The sequence below is a fragment of the Rhinoraja longicauda genome, chromosome 2 (assembly GCF_053455715.1).
Source record: "Rhinoraja longicauda isolate Sanriku21f chromosome 2, sRhiLon1.1, whole genome shotgun sequence".
NCBI lineage: Eukaryota > Metazoa > Chordata > Chondrichthyes > Rajiformes > Arhynchobatidae > Rhinoraja > Rhinoraja longicauda.
Window position 1 is genome coordinate 4,799,197 of NC_135954.1, and position 24,949 is coordinate 4,824,145.

The window sequence follows — 24,949 nt, forward strand, 5'->3', positions numbered from 1 at the left end:
GTCACTGGTACTGAGGTACAGTGAAAAGCTAACCAGTCAGCTGAAAGACAATATGTGAATACAATTGAGCCATCCACAATGTATAGATACATGATAAAGGGAATAATGTGAATAACTTTTAGTGCAAGGTAAAGACTGATCAAAGGGAGTTTGAAGGTCTTCAATGAAGTAGATAGTAGCTCAGTTCTGCACTCTAGTTGTTGGTAGAATGGTTCAGAAGTTGTCAATGTGTGTAACTGCAAAAGATTAGGTTTGGTTTCACTTCCTTATACAATGCTTTGCACATTGCGTGCTGGCAGAAATCACTCTCCCGTGGCACCAGCACAAACTGGTCTTTACAGCAGCATCTTAGAGCATGCATTTAAACCATTTTTTAGGATCTAGGTTTTCCAGTTTTACATTTTTTGTTTGCAAACCCCTCCATAAATGGATTGAAGGGCATTCTGTGATGAAGACATTAAGATTCTATAATAGAATACATATATATGACTGAGTGGGCAAGAATTTGGCAAATGGAGTGTCACAGTGGGGAAAAGTATGGCAACAGTAGAGTTGCTGCCTTACAGCACCAGAGATCCGGGTTCGATCCTGACTAAGGGTGCGGTCTGTACGGAGTTTTTACGTTCTCCCACCTGACCATGTGGATTCTCTCTGGGTGCTCCAGTTTCCTCCCATACTCCAAAGGCGTACAAATTTGTAGGTTGATTGGCTTTGGTAAATTTTCCCTAGTGTGTGGGATAGTGTTAGGAAACGGGATGATTGCTGGTGGGCTCAGTTTCGCTGGGCCAAAGGGCCTGGTTTCACGCTGTATCTCTGTAAAGAATTTAATGTAAGAAAATATGAGTTCACACACCTAGAGAAAAATCAAAGACAAACTATGAAGAAACTGAACGGAGAAGACTGCAAATGGGTGGAGTACAGGGTACAAAACTGGCTTTGTGCATGAAATGCAAAAAGTTAGATGTAGATACAAGTTAAACTGAACATTATAGCTTTTAAATGTTGGAGGGTTGGAGTTAAAACACAGAAATATATTACAATAGAGTAGGGTATTGGTGAGACAATGAGCTGTGGGAGTGGTGGGTATAATAATAATAATAATAATAATAATAATAATATTCATTTATTGTCATTGCAACGAGTACAACGAAATTAAAAAATAGCCAATCCTGACGGTGCGTACAAACATATATGCAATAAATGCAAAAACAAATAAATACATAAATACAATTAAATACAATTATATTAAGTACAAGATTTTTTAACGGTGTTGCCTAGTGCAAAGGTAGTGTTCAGTTCTCGTATGGCCCTGGGGTAAAAACTGTTCTTAAGTCTGTTTGTTCGGGATTTGATCGACCTGAAACGTCGACCAGAGGGCAGATGAACAAACAGACGGTGGCCGGGGTGGGATGGATCTTTTATTATTTTGCCTGCTCTACTGAGGCAGCGTAGGCTGAACAGGTGCTCCAGGGAGGGCAGTGAGCAGCCGATGATCTTCTGTGCCGTCGTGATGACCCTCTGAAGGGCCTTCCTGTCCTTTTCTGAGCAGCTGGCATACCATGTGGTTATACAGTATGCCAGCACACTCTCGATGGAGCAGCGATAGAAGGACAACATGAGCTTCTCCTGCAGGTTGGTTTTCCTGAGGATCCTCAGGAAGTGGAGTCTCTGCTGTGCCTTCTTTACTGTGGTGATGGTGTTGGTAGACCAGGTAAGATCCTCTGCGATGTGCGTACCCAGGAACCTGAAAGCTGGTACCCTTTCCACACAGACCCCATTGATGTAGAGTGGGTCGTAATCTACACTGGTTTTTCTAAAGTCAATTATAAGTTCCTTTGTTTTGGAGGAGTTCAGGACCAGATTGTTCACTGAACACCATGCTGCCAGCCTTTGGATTTCATCCCTATAGGCTGTCTCATCTCCTGAGATGAGTCCAACCACAGTCGTGTCATCCGCGAACTTGATGATGGTGTTGGTGGGATGGGTGGGGGCGCAGTCGTGAGTGTAGAGGGAGTAAAGGATGGGGCTCAACACACAGCCCTGTGGTGAGCCGGTGCTCAGTGTAATGGTGTAATGGTGGAGGATTTGATCCTCCTGCTCTTAGTCCTATTTTCATTTAGTTTAGTTTAGACATATAGCGCGGAAACAGGCCCATCGAGTCCGCGCCGACTAGCAATCCCTGCACATTAACACTATCCTACACACACTAAAGACAATTTATACCAAGCCGATTAACCTACAAACCTGTACGTCTTTGGAGTGTGGGAGGAAACCCAAGATCTTGAAGGAAACCCACGCAGGTCACAGGGAGAACATACAAACTCCGTACAGACAGCATCCGTAGTCTGGATCGAACCCGGATCTCGGGCCCTGTAAGACAGCAGCTCTACCGCTGCTCCACCGAGCTTTTGTTGCATGCTATCCAGTCAGTGGAAAGACAACATTCCCATATTCCCATCAACTCTCCCCAGCTTGTACCATTAACATATACAGTAGGGTCAATTTACACCTGTAATTAACAACCAATTTGAAGATCTTTGAGATGTTGAAGTTGGAAAGGGTAGAGAGAAGCTCTACGAGGATGTTGCCAAGACTAGAGGGGCTGAGCTATCGGCAGAGGTTGAGTAGGCTGGGACTCTTCCTTGGAGCGCAGGAGGATGAGGGGGTGATCTTATAGAGGAGTATAAAATCATGACAGGAATAGATCGGGTAGATGTACAGAGTCTCGCCCAGAGTGAGGGAATTGAAGACCAGAGGACGTAGGTTCAAGGTGAAAGGGAAAAGATTTAATCGGAATCTGAGGGGTAACTTTTTCACACAAAGGATGGTGGGAAGAACCCACCAGAGGAGGTAGTATCTGAGGGGTAATGTTTTCACACAGAGGGTGGTGGATGTACGGAACAAGCTGCCCGAGGATTTAGTTGAGGCAGAAACTATCCCAACATTTAAGAAGCAGTTAGACACGTTCATATACAGTAAAAAGCTTTTTCGTTGCATGCTATCAAGTCAGCGAAAAGACTATACATGATTACAATCATAGATACATAGAGGCAGGAGTGCAGGAGTAGGCCATTTGGCCTTTCGAGCCAGCTCCGCCATTTAATGTGATCATGGCTTTTCATCCACAATCAGTGCCCCATTCCTGCCTTCCCATACCCCTTGATTCCGCTAGCCCTGAGCTCTATCTAACTCTCTTTTGAATGCATCCAGTGAATTGGCCTCCACTGCCTTCTGAGGCAGAGAATTCCACAGCTTCACAACTCTCTGTGTGAAAAAGTTTTTCCTCATCTCAGTTCTAAATGGCCTACCCTTTATTCTTAAATTGCGGCCCCTGGTTCTGGACTCCCCCAACATCGTGAACATGTTTCCTGCATCTAGCGTGTCCAATCCCTTAATCATTTTATATGTTTCTATAAAATCCCCTCTCATCCTTCTAAATTCGAGTGAATATAAGCCCAGTCGCTCCATTCTTTCATCATATGACAGACCTGCCATCCCGGGAATTAATCCTGTGAACCTACGCTGAACTCCCTCAATGGCAAGAATGTCCTTCCTCAAATTAGGACGACATTCAAGCTGTCCACAGTGTACAGATACAGGATAAAGGGAATAACATTTAGTGCAAGATAAAGTCCAATTAAAGATAGTCAGAGGGACTCCAATTAGGTTGATGGTAGGTCAGGACCACTCTCTAGTTGGTGATAGATGGTTCAGTTGCCTGATATGAGCTGGGAAGACACTGTCCTTGTATCTGGAGGTATGTGTTTTCACACTTCTATACCTCTTGCCTGATGGGAGAGGGAATGAGACGTCCTTGATTATGCATGTGACCTTGTCAACACGCATTTAATGCCATGGTAACTAATGAGTCAGCCATACAGCGTGGAAACCGGCTCTTCGGCTCAACTTGCCCGTACTGACCTTTATGCCCATCTACACTAATCCCACCTGCCTGCCCTTGGCTCATAATCCACTAAACCTATCCTATCCATGTACCTGTCCAAATGTCTCTTAAATCTTATGATTGTACCTGCCTCAACTACCTCTTCCAGCAGTTCACGTGAGGTTTCATGTCATGGAAGGAGCAGTAGGTCATTCGGCCCATCGGGTTTACATCCATTCAATCATGGCTGATCTACAGTATCTTTCCCTCTCAACCCCATTCTCCTACCTTCTCCCCATGATCGTTGACAGCCTAACCAATCATGTTGGTAAGTTGCCTGTTAAAGTTTGTGAATGCACATCTGATCATGTCACATGCGAACCAGCCAATTTATTTCTCTATCAAAGAGGCTCAGGTTTGGAATCCACCACTTATCTCAGCAAAAATAAATGAGGCTGATTGATGCCCTGCACCTGCCTCTTTGAATGCTGCTAACATCAGGATGTGGATGGTTAGAAAAAATATTTAGCGGTAAAGCTACGGCCTTACAGCACCAGACACCCGGGTTCGATCCTGACTACGGGTGTTTGGCTGTACAGAATTTGCACGTTCTCCCCTTGACCTGTGTGGGTTTTCTCTGAGATCTTCAGTGTCCTCCTACACTCCAAAGACGTGTGGGTTTGTAGGTTAATTGGCTTGGTATAAATGTAAAATTGTCCCTAGTGTGTGTAGGGTAGTGTTAATATGCGGGGATCGCTGGTCGGCACGGACTTGGTGGGCGGAATGTTTCCATGCTGTATCTCTAAACTAAATTTGCCACTCTCTAAATACTACTAATGACAGAACAAAAATTGACATAAATCAGATGGTGCTGGGTATCTGGAACAAACTGCCATAGCTTAGTTTAGAGATACAGCAGAAACAGGCCCTCCGGTGTACTGAGTCGGTGCCAACCAGTGATCACCCATGCACTTGATCTATCCTACACACTAGGAATAATTTATAGAAGCCAATTAACCTACGAACCTGCACATCTTTGGAATGTGGGGGAAAACCGGAACATGTATATCACGGGGAAAATGTACAAACTTCGTACAGGCAGCACCTGTAGTTAGGATCGAACCCAGGTCTCTGACGTGGTAAGGCAGCTGCCCACAGATCAGGTCATTGAACTAGGTACTATAATAGCATTTAAAAGCCACTTGGACAGGTACACGGATAGGAAAGGTTAGAGGGATTCAATGATGCTTCATTGTTACATGTGCCAAGGTACAGTGAAATTCTTTGTCTTTGCATACAATACACAAAGTACGCAAAGAGTTGCCACGTATCTGGCGCCTACAAAGTAGTCATTAGAATCCCAATGATCCCTCTTTCTTCCCGATCCTCCCCCCACCCCTCTTTGGTCTCCATTCAGAGGGCCAACGTGAGCAAATGGGTTTAGCTAAGATGGGGCATCTTGGTCGGCATGGATGAGTTGGGCCTAAGGGCTTGTTTCTGTGCTGTATGACTCATTGAACATTGTACATATAGACCAGCAATATCATGAGGCTACCTACTCTGTCATTGAAGGCCACCTTGCATTCTGTATTTGCCCTGCATGCGTCCATACTCCAGAATGATAAGACCTATTCAAGATAAGGGATATGGGGTGAAGGCAGGAACGGGGTACTGATTGTGGATGATCAAACATGATCATAATGAATGGCAGTGCTGGCTCAAAGGGCCAAATGGCCTACTACTGCAGCTATTTACTATGCATCTATATGCATTGCATTTTCTGCTGGGTAATGCTTTTCTTTCCGTTTAATAATGTTCTCTCATGGCTCTAGGCCTAGAAATTCTTCATCCCTTACGTAAATGTGTAATCATAGCACCAGCTGACGAACCAACACCTGCTTGATCGTTGAGTTCAGTTGTCAAATGCACCCAGTAAGCAAAAGAATGTGTGTTTAAATTCTGGAACCCTGGAAACTAGACTCATTGACATGTGTGAGGTTTTGCATTTTGGGACATCTAACAAGGGCAGTGAATGGTAGGTGTCTGGGGAGTGTTGCAGAGCAGGGGGATCTAGGAGCACAGGTGCATGGTTCCTTGAAGGTCGAGTCACAGGTAAATAAGGTGGTCAAAAAGGCTTTTGGAACATTGGCCTTCATCAAAGTATTAAGTATAGATGTTCGGAGGTCATGTTGTATAAGACGTTGGTGAGACCACATTTTGAGTATTGTGTTCAGTTCTAGGCAACATATTTTAGGAAAGATATTGTCAAGCTTGAAAGGGTTCAGAGAAGATTTACGAGGATGTGGCCAGGACTGGAGAATCTGAGCTATAAGGAGAGGTTGAGTAGGCTGGGTCTCTATTCCTTGGAGCGCAGGAGGATGAGGGGTGATCTTATTGAGGTGTATAAAATCATGAGAGGAATAGATCGGGTAGATGCACAGAGTCTCTTGCCCAGAGTGGGGGAATCGAGGACCAGAGGACGTAGATTCAAGGTGAAAGGGAATAGATTTAATAGGAATCTGAGGGTTACCTTTTTCACACAAAGGATGGTGGGAACAAGCAACCAGACGAGGTAGTTGAGCCTGGGACTATCCTAATGTTTAAGAAACAGTTAGACAGGTACATGGATAGGACAAATCTGGAGGGATATTGACCAAGCGCAGGCAGCTGGGACTAGTGTAGCTGGGACATGTTGGTCGGTGTGGGCAAGTTGGGCTAAAGGGCCTGTTTCGACACTGTATCACTCTTATAATTCTCTATGACACCTGCGTTTTATGTGTAAATTGGGATAGCAACTATTTCCTCTTGTAACCCTGCTCATTGTAAAATCGGTTCAAAAGTCCTTCAGGGCTTCATTCATTATGGCGAAGATGACATTTTCCCATTGTCATTTGGACAGGTGTATATTACATCAAAGTGCATAACACTCACTTCCACAACAAAGTGGAACAAAACATGCAATTTTTGTTATTAATTCCCGATTAAACATGATGAACCCAAATTCCTAGGAGTCAATATCACCAACAACTTCTCCTGGACCACCCATACTGAAGCAATGACCGAGAAAGCACACCAACGCCTCTATATCCATAGAAGGCTTAAGAAGTTCTGCATATCCCCTACAACCCTCACTAACATCTACAGATGCGCTGTAAAAGCATTTTATCAGGATGTATCACAGCTTAGTTTGGGAAGAGCTCCATCCAAGACCGCAAAAAATTGCCGTGAATTGTGGACGCAGGCCAGACCATCACACAAACCAACCTCCCTTCTATTGACTCCATCTACACCTCACGCTGCCTCAGCAAGGCCAGTGGCATAAACAAGGACGAGTCGCACCATGGCCATTCTCTCCTCTCCCATCAGGCTAAAGGTATAAAAGTGTGAAAACGCACACCACCAGATTCAAGTACAGTTTCTTCCCAGCTGTTGTTAGGCAACTGAATCATTCTACCACAACCAGAGAGCAGAGCTAAACTACTATCTACCTCTGTGGTGATCCTCGGACTATTCTTGATCGGACTTTGCTGGCTTTAACTTGCACTCAACTGTGAATGGATCGATTGTAATCATGTATTGTCTTTCTGCTGACTGGTTAGCACGCAACAAAAGCTTTTCCCTGTACCTTGGTACACGTGACAATGAACCAAACTGAACAGTGGGAATCAGTGGTATGGTGGGTTCAAAGGGAGCAAGGGATCCTGGACCATGTGGAATTCAAAGGTAGAGCGACAAACATCACCAGATGCAGAAACACCAGGTTTCCCAATACTCAGATAGTAAATTATCAGAGTTTTAACCTACAAACCTGTATGTCTTTAGAGTGTTGGAGGAAACCGGAGCACCCGGAGGAAACCCACGTCAAGGGTAGAACGGGTAGAAGGGCGGCACGATGGCGCAGCGGTAGAGTTGCTGCCTTACAGCGAATGCAGCTCCGGAGACTCAGGTTCGATCCTGACTATGGGCGCTGTCTGTACGGAGTTTGTACGTTCTCCCCGTGACCTGCGTGGGTTTTCTCCGAGATCTTCGGTTTCCTCCCACACTCCAAAGACGTACAGGTTTGTAGGTTAATTGACTGGGTAATATGTAAAAAATTGTCCCTAGTGGGTGTAGGATAGTGTTAATGTGTGGGGATCGCTGGGTGGCGCGGACTCGGTGGGCCGAAGGGCCTGTTTCCGCACTGTATCTCTCTAAATCTACAATGTACAAACTCCGTACAGATAGCTCCCGCAGTCAGGATCAAACCCAGGTTTCTGGTGTTCTAAGGCAGCAACTCTACCACTGCGCCACCGTGCTGCCCTTGTGCCACACCCATCTGCGTGGCTTGCCATTCGTCTTTCAGCAGCTCATGTATGCTGGTAAAGGATCACACCTTTTTTAAAACAACAACTGGTCGAGTATTTTTCATGCGTTGGTAATGGACAATTGACAACTCTGGGTGAAAAAATTATTTCTCATCTCCGTTCTAAATGGCTTAGCCCTTATTCTTAAATTGTGGCCCCTGGTTCTGGACTCCCCCAACATCGGGAACATGTTTCCTGCATCTAGAGTGTCCAATCCCTTAATAATTTAATATGTTTCTATAAGATCCCCTCTCATCCTTCTAAATTCCAGTGAATACAAGCCCAGTCGTTCCATTCTTTCATCATACAACAGTCCCGCCATCCCGGGAATTAACCTCGTGAACTTACGCTGCACTCCCTCGATAGCAGAGATGTTCTTCCTCAAATTAGGAGACCAAAATTGCACACAATACTCCAGGTGTAGTCTCACCAGGGCCCTGTACAACTGCAGAAGGACCTCTTTTCTCCTATACTCAAATCCTCTCGTTATAAAGGCCAACATGACATTAGTTTTCTTCGCTACCTGCTGTACCTGCATGCTTACTTTCAGTGACACCCAGGTCTCATTGCACTTCCCCTTTATCCTAATCTAACAGCATTCAGATAATAATCTGCCTTCCTGTTCTTGCCACCAAAGTGGATAACCTCACATTTATCCACATTATACTGCATCTGCCAACTCACCCAACCTGTCCAAGTCACCCTGCATCCTCATAGCATCCTCTTCACAGTTCACACTGCCACCCAGCTTTGTGTCATCCACAAATTTGCTAATGTTACTTTTAATTTCTCCATCTAAATCATTAATATGTATTGTGAATAGCTGCGGTCCCAGCACCGAGCCTTGCGACACCCCACTCGTCACTGCCTGCCATTCTGAAAGGGACCCGTTGATCCCTACTCTTTGTTTCCTCTCTGCCAACCAATTTTCTATCCATGTCGATACCATACCCCAAAACCATGTGGAAATCCTTTGACCTAGGAGAGAAAGCAAATGTTGCAAACTTTAATGTGGTCAAAGATAAAGTAGACAGTCAGAAACTTTCTGCCAGAGTGGGAATGTCAAAGACTGGAAGGCATAGCTTTAGGAATAGAGGGGCAAAGTTTAAAGGAGATGCGCGGGCAAGTTTTTCTTTACACAGAGGGTTGTGGGTGCCTGGAATGTGCTGGCGGGGGTGGTGGTGGAGGCAGATACGATAATGGTATTTAATAGGCTTTTCAATTGCCACATGGATATACAGGGAATGGCGGGAAATGGATCATGTGTTGGCGGGGGAGAATAGTTAAACTTGGCATTGTAGTGGCCTGGAGGTCCGCATATTTGTTAGCTGCCGGGGGGGGCGCGGAGGTAAGGTTTAACTCGCCTCGCAGTCGCCTGGTCCGGAGCGCCGACGACGTAGAAATATTTGGTTTCATCCACCGTCACGCCCCGCACAGCAAACTGTGCCTGTGCCTGCTGGAACCAGACATCAGGCTCTTCTGTCCACAAAGTCGGGAGCTTTAGCGCGACGGCTTTGAGGTCGGCGGGACCGGGTTGTGCATTGTTCTGGTCCATCACGACGCGTGATGAACGTCGGGGTCACCAATGTAGTGGCCTGGACGTGGCCAGAAATAGGCTGAACGCCAGGCAGGTTTTGAAAGTTCTTTAATGCAGGTTGTGAGCATCCACTCACAACGAGTTCCACCGAAGGGATGAACACTCCCCAGAAAGCCCTGGGTAGCCTGTGGGCAGTTCCTGTCCGTCAAGTGCGGAGGGGACTGACCCTAGGAGTGGCCTAATATCCAGGGACTGCCACAGCATCATGTTTGCCACAAACATAGAGTCATACAGTGTGGAAATACCCATTCCAACTAACATGTCCAATCTACTCCCTCTAAACCAGTCCTATAGATAGAGCTCTTAAGGATAGCGGAGTCAGGGAGTATGGGGAGAAGGCAGGAACGGGGTACTGATTGAGAATGATCAGCCATGATCACATTGAACGGCGGTGCTGGCTCAAAGGGCCGAAGGGCCTCCTCCTGTACCTATTGTCTATTGTCTATCCATGTACCTGTCCAAATATTTCTTAAACATTGCGTTAGTACCCGCCTCAACTACCTCCTCCGGCAGCTCATTCCATACAGTGTGGGGCAAAGGGCCTGTTTCTGTTCCTATGTTCCATATAAAAAAATGAATCTTATGTCAAAATCTTGCTCATTGCAAAAGCATTCTATAACAGAATGGCTCAGCATATGTCTACACAGGCTCCCCAGCTTTAAATAGCTTTGCCAGCCTACTTAAGTTGCATCAAAAAGCTGTTTTTTAAAACAATTGCAGGTTTTATAAGTGGCAGCACTAGAAGGGCAGCACAGTGGCGCAGCAGTAGAGTTCCTGCCTCACAGCGCCAGAGACCTGGGTTCGATCCTGACTAGCGGTGCTGTCTGTATGGAGTTTGTACGTTCTCACTGTGACCACGAGGGTTTTCTCTGGGCACTCCGCTTTCCTCACACACTCCAAAGACGTGCGGGTTTGTAGGTTAATTAGCTTCAGTCCTTCGTGTATGTAAGTTAGTGTATGGGGTGATCGCGGACTTGCTGGGCCGAAGGGCCTGTTTCCGCGCTGGATCTCTAAAGTCTACGGTCTAAAGAGCACCGGTAGACTCTGTCATGTGACATTACTTTGGTTCAGGACCAACGTGCATTAGAGGTTGAATCTACATTAATAATATCTTTCCTCACAGGTCCCACCTTAGGAAATAACCCTGCAAATGTCACACCACCATACAACTGGCATGTTTTCTCAGCTACTGGCATGAGTTGCCAATGTCGTGATTCATTGTAATGATGCCATGGGATAGGGATGGTAGGATCCTCCCAGGGAAGCCAAGGGTTACACAGTTGAACAACATAAGCGAAAGGCTGCCCCCTTGTGCAAAAGGACTCTTTTTGAATATAGGACAGTACATCACAGTAACGGGCCCTGCATCCCACACTGTTTGTGCTGAACATGATCCCAAGTTAAACTGAACTCATCTGCCTGTGCCTCAGACCAAGCATAATTGGGATTAATGGGGCAGGGATGTAATGCTCAGGCTTTATAAGGCACTGGCCAGACCACATTTGGAGTATTGTGAGCAGTTTTGGGCCCCGTACATGAGGAAGGACTTGTTGGGGAGGGTCCAGAGGAGGTTTACGAGAATGATCTCAGGGATGATTGGGTTAACATGTGATGAGCGTTTGAGGGCACTGGGCCTGTACTCGCTGGAGTTTAGAACTTTGACGGGGGGGGGAGCTCATTTAAACTTACCGAATAGCGAAAGGCCTGGATAGAGTGAATGTGGAGAGGATGTTTCCACTAGTGGGAGAGATTAGGACCAGAGGCCACAGCCTCAGAATAAAAGGATGTACCTTTAGAAAGATGAGGAGGAATTTCTTTAGTCTTTAAACGTTACCGCTGCGCCACTAGTGTGTGTGACTAATCCAGTTAAATATTTCTGGCCCGCTCGCAACATTTCCACGATCGTTGAGTAGCTTATTGTTGCATGAGATAACATCTACAACATGTTTGGCAGCTTTCATCTGAAAATGACTTGCTTCGACCCACACTGATATTTGGTTGGAGAAGATCTTCATTGCTTTAGCTCAATCGTAGCAGCGCTATCTGCTTTTTGGATGATAAAACTGCTGAACGTCACCACATATGACGCATGCTGGAAATCCAGCCTACACCAGACGTAGGTGTTCACAGCAAGAGCAGATACTGGCAATCCAGACATAGAAACAAAGAACTGCTGGTGCCGGTTAATACTTAAAAGGACACAAAGTGCGTGAGTAACTCAGCAGGTCATGCAGCTTAGTTTAGAGATAAAACATGGAAACCGGCCCTTCGATCCACTGCGTCCACGCTGACCATGATCACCCGTACACTAGAACACAATTTACAGATGCCAATTAACCTGCAAACCTGCACATCTTTGGAATGGGGGAGGAAACCGGAGCACCCAGGGAAAACCCACGTGGTCTCAGAGAGAACGTGCAAACTCCGTACAGACAGCACCCGTGGTCAAGATTGAACCCGAATCTCTGGAGTTGTGAGTCAGCAACTCCATCGCTGCGCCACCTTGCCGCCCCTAAGCTTCTCTGGAAAACACAGATAGGTGACGTTTCGGGTCAGGACCCTTCTTCAGACATTGTATGGGGGGGGGGGGAGTGTGGTAGAGGCAGGGCAAAGTGTGGCAGGTGAGAGATGGGTGCAGGCGAGGGGGGTTTCTTGATAGGCAGATGGTTGGAACAAAAGCCAGAGATTAGGAGGAGTGGGAGGAAGCAGCATAATGAAGGACCAGTCTCACCCCGGTTCTCCCTTCTCCATCAGCCAAAAGGAACGGAAGTGTGAACATGAATATCTCCGGATTAAGGGCCAGTTTCTTCCCAGCTGTTAGCAGGCAACTGAACAATCCTACCACCAACTAGAGAGCGGTCCTGAGCCAGCTCATTGGGGACCCTTGGACTATCTTTAATCGGACCTTACTGGAAATTATCTTGCACTAAACATTATTCCCTGTAACCTGTATCTACACTATGGACAGTCTGATTGGAATCATGTATAGTCTTTCTACTGACAGGATAGCACACAACAAAAGCTATTCACTGTACCTCGGTACATGTGACAAGAGGCGGCACGGCGACGCAGCGGTAGAGTTGCTGCCTTATATCGCCAGAGACCCGGGATTGATCCTGACTGCGGGTGCTGTCGGTACGGAGTTTGTACGTTCTCCCCGTGACTGCGTTGGCTTTCCCTGTGTCTGGTTTCCTCCCACACTCTAAAGACATACAGGTTTGTAGGTAAAGATTGTAAATTGTCCCTAGTGTATAGGATAGTGGATGAGGATCGCTGTGGACCAGTTTCTCAGCTGTATCTCTAAACTAAACTAAACTAAAATAAGATCAACTAAACTAAACAACCAAATCCCATACTCTGCAGGCAGATATGTCACAACCTTTCCGTGATAATGTTTTAAAATACAAGTTGAAGTCAGAACAGTGAGCCATTGGTGCAGTGGGAATTTTTTAATGGACAAAATATATTTCACATTGCCTTGTGTGTTAAATATCAAGTGTTAAGTAATTGTTATTCCACTTCCACCGTAAAATGGCGTTAGAAAAAGCTTTACTTTTGTGTTTGGAAATATTATGTAAATGGCACCGGGTGATAATTAGCAAACAGTGAGTGCTTTGTACTTTGCATCCCATTTCAACAAACAATGAACCCTTTGAATGTTACATCTACTTTACACTGCACAAGTACTAACGTTAAAATGCCATTGACTGGTCTATTAACAATTGTCAATCATGTTCACTTTTTGTGGGTTGCCAAAGAGTTAACGACTCTGATTTTAGTTAATAACCACCCAGAGAAGCAGGTAAAGCAAAAGCATTGGCAAAAAGATAATGATTTGCTTGAAACTAGCGTCAACTATTTGATTTATTTCAATTGTCATGCTTCTTGGTTCACCCCATTCTGCATGGGTAGTGGTATCATCCGATGGGATTATATGATTAGAGTAAAGCTTCCAACTCTGACCTCAGTTTCAGGTGCCAGCATGGCTTCAGCAGTTGTGTCTGCAGTGTTTCATATCACCTCTTTTGGATGGTATCTCCTCCTTGTACATTTGCTCCTCAACACTCACTCCGACCATGCACCCACAGGAGTGTTCTTGTACGCCGGTCAGTGGAAGTACCTCACCTTCCTAAACTTGGTAAGTGATTATTTGGCTCTACGTCGTTGTGTTCAGCGAATGATCATAGAATGTGCAATCAGTGGGGCGGCACTGAAGTGCAGCGGCAGAGTTGCTGCCTTAACAGCACTCGACTCCCCGGGTTTGGTCCTCACTACGGGCGCTGTCCAGACCCAGGGGCCACAGTTTAAGAATAAGGGGTAAGCCATTTAGAACGGAGATGAGGAAAAACATTTTTCACTCAGAGAGTTGTGAATCTGTGGAATTCTCTGCCCCAGAAGGCAGTGGAGGCCAATTCTCTGGATGCTTTCAAGAGAGAGTTAGATAGAGCTCTTAATGATAGCGGAGTCAAGAAATATGGGGAGAGAGCAGGAACGGGGTACTGATTGTGGATGATCAGCCATGATCACAGCTGGCTAAAAGGGCCGAATGGCCTACTCCTGCACCTATTGTCTATTGTCTGCCTGTACAGAGTTTCCTTGTGACCGCATGGGTTTCCTCTGGTGCTCCAGTTTCCTCTCACACTCCAAAGACTAACCCTAACCCTAATCCAAATACGTACAGGTTTGTAGTTTAATTGGCTATGGCAAAATTGAAAAGTGTCCCCAGCATGTAGGGTAGTGTCAGTGTACTTTTCACTGTACCTCGGTACACTTGACACTAACTAAACTGTACGCTGTACGCTGATCGCTGGTCGGCAGACTCGGTGGGCCGAAAGGCCTGCATTCACACTATATCCCTAAAGTCTAAATTCTAAAGAATAAGCAAGGAAAGAGAGTGAGGTTGATGGAATTACAGAACCTGGTTTATAAAAAAAGATGCAAAGTACTGGAGTAACTCAGCGGGTCAGGCTGCATCTCTGGAGAACGTGGATTGATGACGTTTCATGGAATGCTGGAGTAACTCAGCAGGTCAGGCAGCATCTCTGGAGAACATGGATAGGTGACGTTTCACAGAGTGCTGGAGTAACTCAGCGGGTCAGGCAGCATCTCTGGAGAACATGGATAGGTGACGTTTCACAGAGTGCTGGAGTAACTCAGCGGGTCAGGCAGCATCTCTGGAGAAAATGGATAGGTGACGTTTCGGGGCGGTACCTTTCTTCAGACTGATTGTGACAGGTTCTTGATTATTCTGGGTGTCGGAGGTTATGGGGAGAAGGCAAGAGAATGTTGGGAGAGAATTATAGATCAACTATGGTTGAATGGTGGAGTAGACTTGATGGGCTGGATGGCCTAATTCTGCTCCTAGAAAAGAGATTTAATTTTTTTCCAGAAAATATCCCAAATAAAGTAACTTCCATATTTCAAAAGTTCAACTTCCAAAATCCAAAGACATTGTTTGACAGCGATCACCAATAACTACTCAATTAGGAATGCCTTTACACCTAACTGCACTGGCCCTTACATTGTTATGACATCTTTAGCGAGTGGAACATCATAGCATGGCAGTGATTTGAATACCAAGCCTGTCAATGAAGAATGTTGCAAAGGATTCATTTTTGCAGCTCTCCGCCCCATAACAGGAAAGATGTGGAGGCTTTGTAGAGGGTGCAGAGGTTTACCAGAATCATGCTTGTATTAGAGGGTTTCAGCGACAGCGAAACATTAGTTCGGTTTAGTTTATTGTCACGTTTACCGAGGTACAGTGAAAAACATCTGTTGCGTGCTAACCAGTCAGCGGAAAGACAATACATGATTACAATCGAGCCGTTTACATTGTACAGATACATGACAAGGGAAAAATGTTTAGTGCAAGGTAAAGGCAGTAACGTCTGATCAAAGATAGTCCGAGGGTCATCAATGAGGTAAATGGTAGCTCAGGACTGCTCTCTGGTTGTGGTAAGATGCTTCAGTTGCCTGATAACAGCTGGGAGAAGGTGTTAAGGTGGTAAGAAGGCTTCCACCGCCGCTTGTAGCTTGAATTTCTTTACACAATTCACTCCGGTACTGGTTTGCATAATGCCTGGATGCTCTCTGTGTGGATGCTTTTGCAAGCTTTAAGCTTTTAGTTGCGTGTTTGCGTTCGGTTATACATCATATGCAGCACAGTGTGATAGCAGAGGAGCTGCTGCCTTCCAGAGCCAGAGACCTGGGTTTGATCCTGACCAGGGATGTTGTCTGTACGGAGTTTGTACGTTCTCCCCGTGACCTGCATGGGTTTTCCCTGGGTGCTCTGGCTTCCTCCCACACTCCAAAGACATGCAGGTTTGTAGGTTAATTGGCTTTTGTAAAAATATAAAATGTCCCAAGTGTATAGGATAGTGCTAGTATACTGGGATGTACTGGTTGACGCGGACTCAGTAGGCTGAAGGGCCTGTTTCCGCGCTGTAATTCTAGGGTCTAAAGGATCTCAGCGAGTCAGCCAGCATCTCTGGAGAACATGGATAGGAGACGCTTCGGGTTGGGATTTGGGATCCTTCTTCAGTCACTGATCGCTAGTCGGCAAGGTCTTGGTTTGCAGTTTAGGTTGTTGTCACGTGTACCCAGGTACACTGAAAATCTTTAGTTGCGTGCGATCCAGTCAGCAGAAAGACAATACATGATTACAATCGAGCCATTTATAGTGTATAGATACACAATAAGGGGCTAACGGTTAGTGCAAGGAGACCGAAGGGCCTGTTTCCGCACTGTATTTGTAGTCTAAAAGTCAGAACTGCACGCAATGCACCAAACATTTGTCTGAATCGATGATAAAATTGTTTCTTCAGCATCTTCTCCACTTAGTTCATAGAAACATAGAAAATAGTGCAGGAGGAGGCCATTTGGCCCTTCAAGCCAGCACCGCCATTCATTGTGATCATGGCTGATCATCCACAATCAGTAACCCGTGCCTGCCTTCTCCCCATATCCCTTGATTCTGCTGGCCCCTAGAGCTCTACCTAACTCTCTTTTAAATTCATCCAGTGAATTGACCTCCACTGCCCTCTGTGGCAGAGAATTCCACAAATTCACAACTCTCTGGGTGAAAAAGTTTTTTCTCACCTCAGTTTTAAATGGCCTCCCCTTTATTCTTAAGACTGTGTGGCCCCTGGTTCTGGACTCCCCCAACATTGGGAACATTTTTGCTGCATTTAGCTTGTCCAGTCCTTTCATAATTTTATATGTTTCTATAAGATCCCCCCCCTCATCCTTCTAAACACCAGAGAAAGTTTATCCCATTCTGATCGCAGAGCTCTCGTCCTTTGTAATCGTTCTGCTGCCAAAACAAATAGTTTATCAATGAGCATTTCAAAGCTGTACTCATTATGACCTGCTGTGTGCAAATGCGGCTGCCTCGGCTAAATTGTGACTGCACTCCTGCACTGTTTTGATATGTTAGCTGGGAACTAGTTGCATTTTAATTATCGGTTAAATAAATGATTGTTTATTTTTCAAGCAATCCCAAATCAACAAAATGGGGGCTTGCCCACAAGAGAATTTGCCTTCAAAGCTCGGGGATAGAAACATAGAAACATAGAAAATAAGTGCAGGAGTAGGCCATTCGGCCCTTCGAGCCAGCACCTCCATTCAATATGATCATGGCTGATCATCCAGCTCAGTAACCTATACCTGCCTTCTCTCCATATATCCTGATCCCTTTAGCCACAAGGGCCACATCTAACTCCCTCTTAAATATAGCCAATGAACTGGCCTCAACTACCTTCTGTGGCAGAGAATTCCACAGACTTAAACTGTGACCCCTTGTTCTGGACTTCCCCATCATCGGGAACAATCTTCCTGCATCTAGCCTGCCCAACCCCTTAAGAATTTTGTAAGTTTCTATAAGATCCCCCCTCAATCTTCTAAATTCCAGCGAGTACAAGCCGAGTCTATCCAATCTTTTTTCATATGAAAGTCCTGCCATCCCAGGAATCAATCTGGTGAACCTTCTCTGTACTCTCTCTATGGGAAGAATGTCTTTCCTCAGATTAGGAGACCATTGCAAGGGGTGACATAGAATCAGGAGATGTTGAATCAGTATGGATAGAAATGAGGAATTGTAAGGGTAAAAAGACCCTAATGGGAGTTATCTATAGGCCCCCAAACAGTAGCCTCGACATAGGGTGCAAGTTGAATCAGGAGATAAAATTGGCGTGTCACAAATGTAATGCTACGGTGGTTATGGGAGATTTCAACATGCAGGTAGACTGGGAAAATCAGGTTGGAAATGGACCCCAGGAAAGAGAGTTTGTAGAGTGCCTTCGAGATGGATTCTTAGAACAGCTTGTACTGGAGCCTACCAGGGAGAAGGCAATTCTGGATTTAGTGTTGTGTAATGATCCTGATCTGATAAGGGGACTAAAGGTAAAAGAGCCATTAGGAGGCAGTGATCACAACATGATAAGTTTTACTCTGCAAATGGAAAGGCAGAAGGGAAAATCGGAAGTGTCAGTATTACAGTATAGCAAAGGGGATTACAGAGGCATGAGACAGGAGCTGGCCAAAATTGACTGGAAGGAGGCCCTAGCAGGGAAGACGGTAGAACAGCAATGGCAGGTATTCCTGGGAATAATGCAGAGGTTGCAGGATCAATTTATCTCAAAGAGGCGGAAAGACTCTAAGGGGAGTAAGAGACACCAGTGCCTGACAAGGGAAGTCAGGGACAGCATAAAAATTAAGGAGAGGAAGTATAACATAGCAAAGAAGAGTGGGAAGACAGAGGATTGAGACTCTTTTAAAGAGCAACAAAAGTTAACTAAAAAGGCAATACGGGGAGAAAAGATGAGGTACGAGGGTAAACTAGCCAATAATATAAAGGAGGATAGCAAAAGTTTTTTTAGGTACGTGAAGAGGAAAAAAATAGTCAAGGCAAATGTGGGTCCCTTGAAGACAGAAGCAGGGGAATTTATTATGGGGAACAAAGAAATGGAAGACGAGTTAAACCGTTACTTTGGATCTGTCTTCACTGAGGAAGATACACACAATCTCCCAAATGTTCTAGGGGCCGGAGAACCTAGGGTGATGGAGGAACTGAAGGAAATCCACATTAGGCAGGAAATGGTTTTGGGTAGACTGATGGGACTGAAGGCTGATAAATCCCCAGGGCCTGATGGTCTGCATCCCAGGGTACTTAAGGAGGTGGCTCTAGAAATAGTGGAAGCATTGGAGATCATTTTTCAATGTTCTATAGATTCAGGATCAGTTCCTGTGGATTGGAGGATAGCAAATGTTAGCCCACTTTTTAAGAAAGGAGGGAGAGAGAAAACGGTAATTATAGACCAGTTAGTCTGACATCAGTGGTGGGGAAGATGCTGGAGTCAATTATAAAAGACGAAATTGCAGAGCATTTGGATAGCAGTAACAGGATCATTCCGAGTCAGCATGGATTTATGAAGGGGAAATCATGCTTGACAAATCTACTGGAATTTTTTGAGGATGTAACTAGGAAAATTGACAGGGGAGAGTCAGTGGATGTGGTGTACCTCGACTTTCAGAAAGCCTTCGACAAGGTCCCACATAGGAGATTAGTGGGCAAAATTAGAGCACATGGTATTGGGGGTAGGGTACTGACATGGATAGAAAATTGGTTGACAGACAGAAAGCAAAGAGTGGGGATAAATGGGTCCCTTTCGGAATGGCAGGCAGTGACCAGTGGGGTACCGCAAGGTTCGGTGCTGGGACCCCAGCTATTTACGATATACATTAATGACTTAGATGAAGGGATTAAAAGTACCATTAGCAAATTTGCAGATGATACTAAGCTGGGGGGGTAGTGTGAATTGTGAGGAAGATGCAATAAGGCTGCAGGGTGACTTGGACAGGTTGTGTGAGTGGGCGGATACATGGCAGATGCAGTTTAATGAAGATAAGTGTGAGGTTATTCACTTTGGAAGTAAGAATAGAAAGGCAGATTATTATCTGAATGGTGTCAAGTTAGGAAGAGGGGATGTTCAACGAGATCTGGGTGTCCTAGTGCATCAGTCACTGAAAGGAAGCATGCAGGTACAGCAGGCAGTGAAGAAAGCCAATGGAATGTTGGCCTTCATAACAAGAGGAGTTGAGTATAGGAGCAAAGAGGTCCTTCTACAGTTGTACCGGGCCCTGGTGAGACCGCACCTGGAGTACTGTGTGCAGTTTTGGTCTCCAAATTTGAGGAAGGATATTCTTGCTATTGAGGGCATGCAGCGTAGGTTCACTAGGTTAATTCCCGGAATGGCGGGACTGTCGTATGTTGAAAGGCTGGAGCAATTAGGCTTGTATACACTGGAATTTAGAAGGATGAGGGGGGATCTTATTGAAACATATAAGATAATTAGGGGATTGGACACATTAGAGGCAGGAAACATGTTCCCAATGTTGGGGGAGTCCAGAACAAGGGGCCACAGTTTAAGAATAAGGTGTAGGCCATTTAGAACGGAGATGAGGAAGAACTTTTTCAGTCAGAGAGTGGTGAAGGTGTGGAATTCTCTGCCTCAGAAGGCAGTGGAGGCCAGTTCGTTGGATGCTTTCAAGAGAGAGCTGGATAGAGCTCTTAAGGATAGCGGAGTGAGGGGGTATGGGGAGAAGGCAGGAACGGGGTACTGATTGAGAGTGATCAGCCATGATCGCATTGAATGGCGGTGCTGGCTCGAAGGGCTGAATGGCCTACTCCTGCACCTATTGTCTATTGTCTATTGTCTAAAACTATACGCAATACTCCAGGTATGGTCTCACCAATGCCCTGTACAACTGCAGCAGAACCTCCCTGCTCCTATACTCAAATCAGCCTCGCTCTGAATGCCAACATACCATTCGCTTTCTTCACTGCCTGCTGCACCTGCATGCCTACTTTCAATGACTGGTGTACCACGACACCCAGGTCTTGTTGCATCTCCCCTTTTCCTAATCGGCCACCATTCAGATAATAGTCTGCTTTCCTGTTAATAGGCAGCATCTCTGGAGAACATCTGGGTAGGTGACGGTTTTTTCAGGACCCTTCTTCAGACGTTTTATTTAAAAGTGAGTTTAGTTTAGTTTATTGTCACGTGCACCGAGGTACGGTGAAAAGCGTTTTTGTTGCCTGCTATCCAGTCAACGGAAAGACTATACATGATTACAATCGAGCCGTCCGCAGTGTACAGATATAGGAGTGGGCCGATAGGCCTGGATAGAGTGGACGTGGGGAGGACGTTTCCACTAGTGGGAGCGTCTAGGACCAGAGGTCACAGCCTCAGAATTAAAGGACGTTCTTTAGGAAGGAGATAAAGAGGAATTTCTTTAGTCAGAGGGTGGTGAATCTGTGGAAATCATTGCCACAGACGGCTGCGGAGGCCAAGTCAATTGATATATTTAAGGCAGAGATAGATAGATTCTTGATTAGTACAGGTGTCGGGGGTGAGAGGTGGGGCGCCTAACGGCTGCGGCTCGCTGGCAGTCTGTTCGTCTTTTTTCCTTTTTTTTTGTGTGTCGGTGTTGGGATGGTTTTTGTTTTTGTTTTTTTGGCTGTGTATGTGTGGGGGGGTGTGTGGTGTGGGGGGTGGGGTGGGGGAAACCTTTCTTTTTTAGGTCTCTTCCTCGCGGCGCGGGGCGAGGCTCGGCCGCGGGGCCTTCCATCGCCCGCGGAGCCTTCCATCGCACGCGGGGCCTTCCATCGCCTGGTGCGGCTCGGCCGCTGGACTTAACAGTGCCCGGTGCTGCTCAGCCGCGGGGCCTTCCATCGCCCGGTACGGCCGTGGGACGGTTCAGCGCCAGGTGCGGCTCGGCCGCGGGGCCTTCCATCGCCCGGCGCGGCTCGGCTGCGGGGCATTACATCACTGGTGCGGCTCGGCCGCGGGGCCTTCCATCGCCCGGCGCGGCTCGGCCGCAGGACCTAACATCGCCCGGCGCGGCTCGGCCGCGGGACTTTACATCGCCCGGTGCGGCTCGGCCGCGGGGACTTCCATCCTCTTGCGGGGACTGTGCGGGTCGGTCGGGGACGAGCTGTCTGTCCGTGGGCGTGGGGAAGAGAGCGGAAGTTTTGTTGCCTCCATCACAGTGAGGGGGTGTTTGGAGTCACTGTGATGGATGTTTATGTTGGGGGTTATGTGTCTTGTGTTCTTTTTTTTTTTTTGTGTGACTGCTGGTAACGTAATTTCGTTCGGTACCTCGGTACCGAATGACAAATAAAGCTCTGTATTCTCTGTATTATGGGGAGAAGGCAGGAGAATGGGGTTAGGAAGGAGAGATAGATTAGCCACGATTGAATGGCGGAGTAGACTTGATGGGCCAAATGGCCTAATTCTGCACCTATCACGTATGACCTTATAGAAACATAGAAAAAAGGTGCAGGAGTAGGCCATTCGGCCCTTCGAGCCTGCACCGCCATTCAATATGATCATGGCTGATCATCCAGCTCAGTAACCTGTACCTGCCTTCGCTCCATACCCCCTGATCCCTTTAGTCACAAGGGCCACATCTAACTCCCTCTTAAATATAGCCAATTAACTGGCCTCAACTACCTTCTGTGGCAGAGAATTCCACTTATGACCTTCTCTGCTTCATGTGCCTTCTGTCAAGTTTTGGCCCATTTCACTATCTTGTCTCCCTGGCGACCACATTTATTTTATCGCTGTCGACTGCTTTGCAAAGTGGTGTACTAAACTGTAGTGCTGAAGCAGATGTTTCAAATAGACTTCCTGCACCCAAATCTTGGCCTCTTTCGGAAAGTAAGAAGTGTACGAATCCAAAACCACACCTTAGAACAGAGAACAGTACAGCACAGGAACGAGCCTTTCAGCCCGCAACGTTTGTGCCGAACATGATGCCAATTTAAACTGATGTCATCTGCCTGCACATGATCCATATCCCTCTATTCCCTGCATATCCATGTGCCTATCTAAAAGCCTCTTAAACGCCACTATCATATCTGCCTCCACCATCACCCCTGGCAGCACGTTCCAGGCCCCCACCACTCTCTGTGTACAAAACTTGCCCCCCACATCTCCGCTAAACCTTCCCCCCTCTTCTAGCTCTGCCCTCTGTCCACACCCTCTATGCCTCTCATCATTTATACACTTCTATCAAGTTTCCCCTCAACCTTCGACGTTCTAGAGAAACCAAACCAAGTCTACCCAACCTCTACCCATCAACCTGCGGCATAGTGGCACAGCGGTAGGGTTGCTGCCTTACAGCACCAGAGACCCGGGTTCCATCCTCACGATGGGCGCTGCCTGTATGGAGTTTGTGCGTTCTCCCTTGTGACTGCCTGTTTTTTCTCCGGGCGCTGCAGTTTCCTCCCATACTCTTGTACATCAAAAACTGTACATCGTCACCAATGGGTAGGATAGTGCTAGTGTACATTAGCGCTGGTTGGAATGGGCTCGGTGGCCGAAAGGGCCTGTATTCACACTGTATCTCCACCAGGTGGCACCAGCAATGGCTGCCTCGCCAACAGTCTGTCTGTCCCTTCTTGTTTTTTAAGTATGTTTTAAATGTATGTTTTTAGTGTTCTTTAGCTTGTTTATGTGGGGGGAGGGGGAGGGGGGGTTGGGGGAAACTTTTTTAAATCTCTTACCTTGATGGAGTTGCGATTTTCTTTCCGTATCGTATCTCTGTTCGCACTGCGGCCTAACATCGAGGAGTTGGCGGCCTTTGCTGGAGACCAATTTCGAGAGCTCCACCGCAGGAGCCTGCGGACTTAACATCACGGAGCCCGCGATCCCTTTGCCAGGGATCGACCTCTGAGCTCTACCGCGGGTGCCTGTGGGTCTTTAACATTGTGGAGCTTGCGATCTCTGGATAGAGACCGACATCAGGAACTCCGAGCCACAGGAGCTTCACCGCCCCGACACGGGAGCTTCACCGCCCCGGCTTCACCGCCCCGACACGGGAGCTTCACCGCCCCGACTGCGGATGGTTCGACTGCCCCGACCGTGGGAGAAAAATGAGGGAAGAAGATTAATCTTTATTGCCTTCCATCACAGTGAGGAATGTGGGGAATTCGCTGTGGTGGATGTTTATGTTAACTTTTATGTAGTTGTGTGTCTTCTTGCTATTTTAGTATGGCTGTATGGTAATTTGCATATCACTGTACCTTAATTATAGACAATAGACAATAGGTGCAGGAGTAGGCCTTTCGGCCCTTCGAGCCACAATCAGTATCCCGTTCCTGCCTTCTCCTCATATCCTATTAAGAGCTCTATCTAATTCTCTCTGGAAAGTACCCAGAGAATTTGCCTCCACTGCCTTCTGAGGCAGAGAGTTCCACAGCTTCACAACTCTGAGTGAAAAAGTTTTTCCTCGTCTCCGTTCTAAATGGCCTACCCCTTATTCTTAAACACTGGCCCCTGGTTCGGGACTCCCCCAACATCGGAAACATGTTTCCTGCCTTTAGCGTGTCCAATCCCTTAATAATCTTATATGTTGCAATAAGATCCCCTCTCATCCTTCTAAATTCCAGTGTATACAAGCCTAGTCGCTCCAGTCTTTCAACATACGACAGTCCCGCCATTCTGGGAATTAACATCGTGAACCTATGCTGCACTCCTTCAATAGTAAGAATGTCCTTCCTCAAATTTGGAGACCAAAGCTGCACACAATACTCCAGGTGTGGTCTCACTAGGGCCCTGTACAACTGCAGAAGGACCTCTTTGCTCCTATACTCAACTCCTCTTGTTATGAAGGCCAACATTCCATTGGTTTTCTTCACTGCCTGCTGTACCTGCATGCTTCCTTTCAGTAACTGATGCACTAGGACACCCAGATCAGGTTCTACTTCCCCTTTTTCTAACTTGACACCATTCAGATAATAATCTGCCCAGTTCTTACCACCAAAGTGGATAACCTCACATTTATCCACATTAAACTGCATCTGCCATGCATCCGCCCACTCACACAACCTGTCCAAGTCACCCTACATCCTCATAGCATCCTCCTCACACTTCACACTGCCACTCAGCTTTGTGACATCTGCAAATTTGCTAATGTTACTTTTAATCCCTTCATCTAAGTCATTAATATAACATATAACATATAACACATAACAACTACAGCATGGAAACAGGCCTGTCCGGCCCTACCAGTCCACGCCGACCATTCTCCCTGACCTAGTCTCATCTACCTGCACTCAGACCA

General features: G+C 46.4%; 1 protein-coding gene across 2 annotated transcripts in view; it reads left to right on the top strand.

Moving 5' to 3' along the window:
* LOC144601838 (androgen-induced gene 1 protein-like) overlaps positions 1-24,949 on the top strand; it is a 50,860-nt gene that overhangs the window by 6,806 nt on the left and 19,105 nt on the right. The window contains exon 2 of one of the 2 annotated variants that reach the window (XM_078414317.1): positions 13,792-13,961. The exons of the other annotated variant lie outside the window; for it this stretch is intronic. Within the exon in view, the coding sequence (XP_078270443.1) occupies positions 13,806-13,961 (156 nt within the window). The 5' untranslated portion in view covers positions 13,792-13,805. The remainder of the gene's footprint in view (positions 1-13,791; positions 13,962-24,949) is intronic. 2 annotated transcript variants of the gene reach the window in all.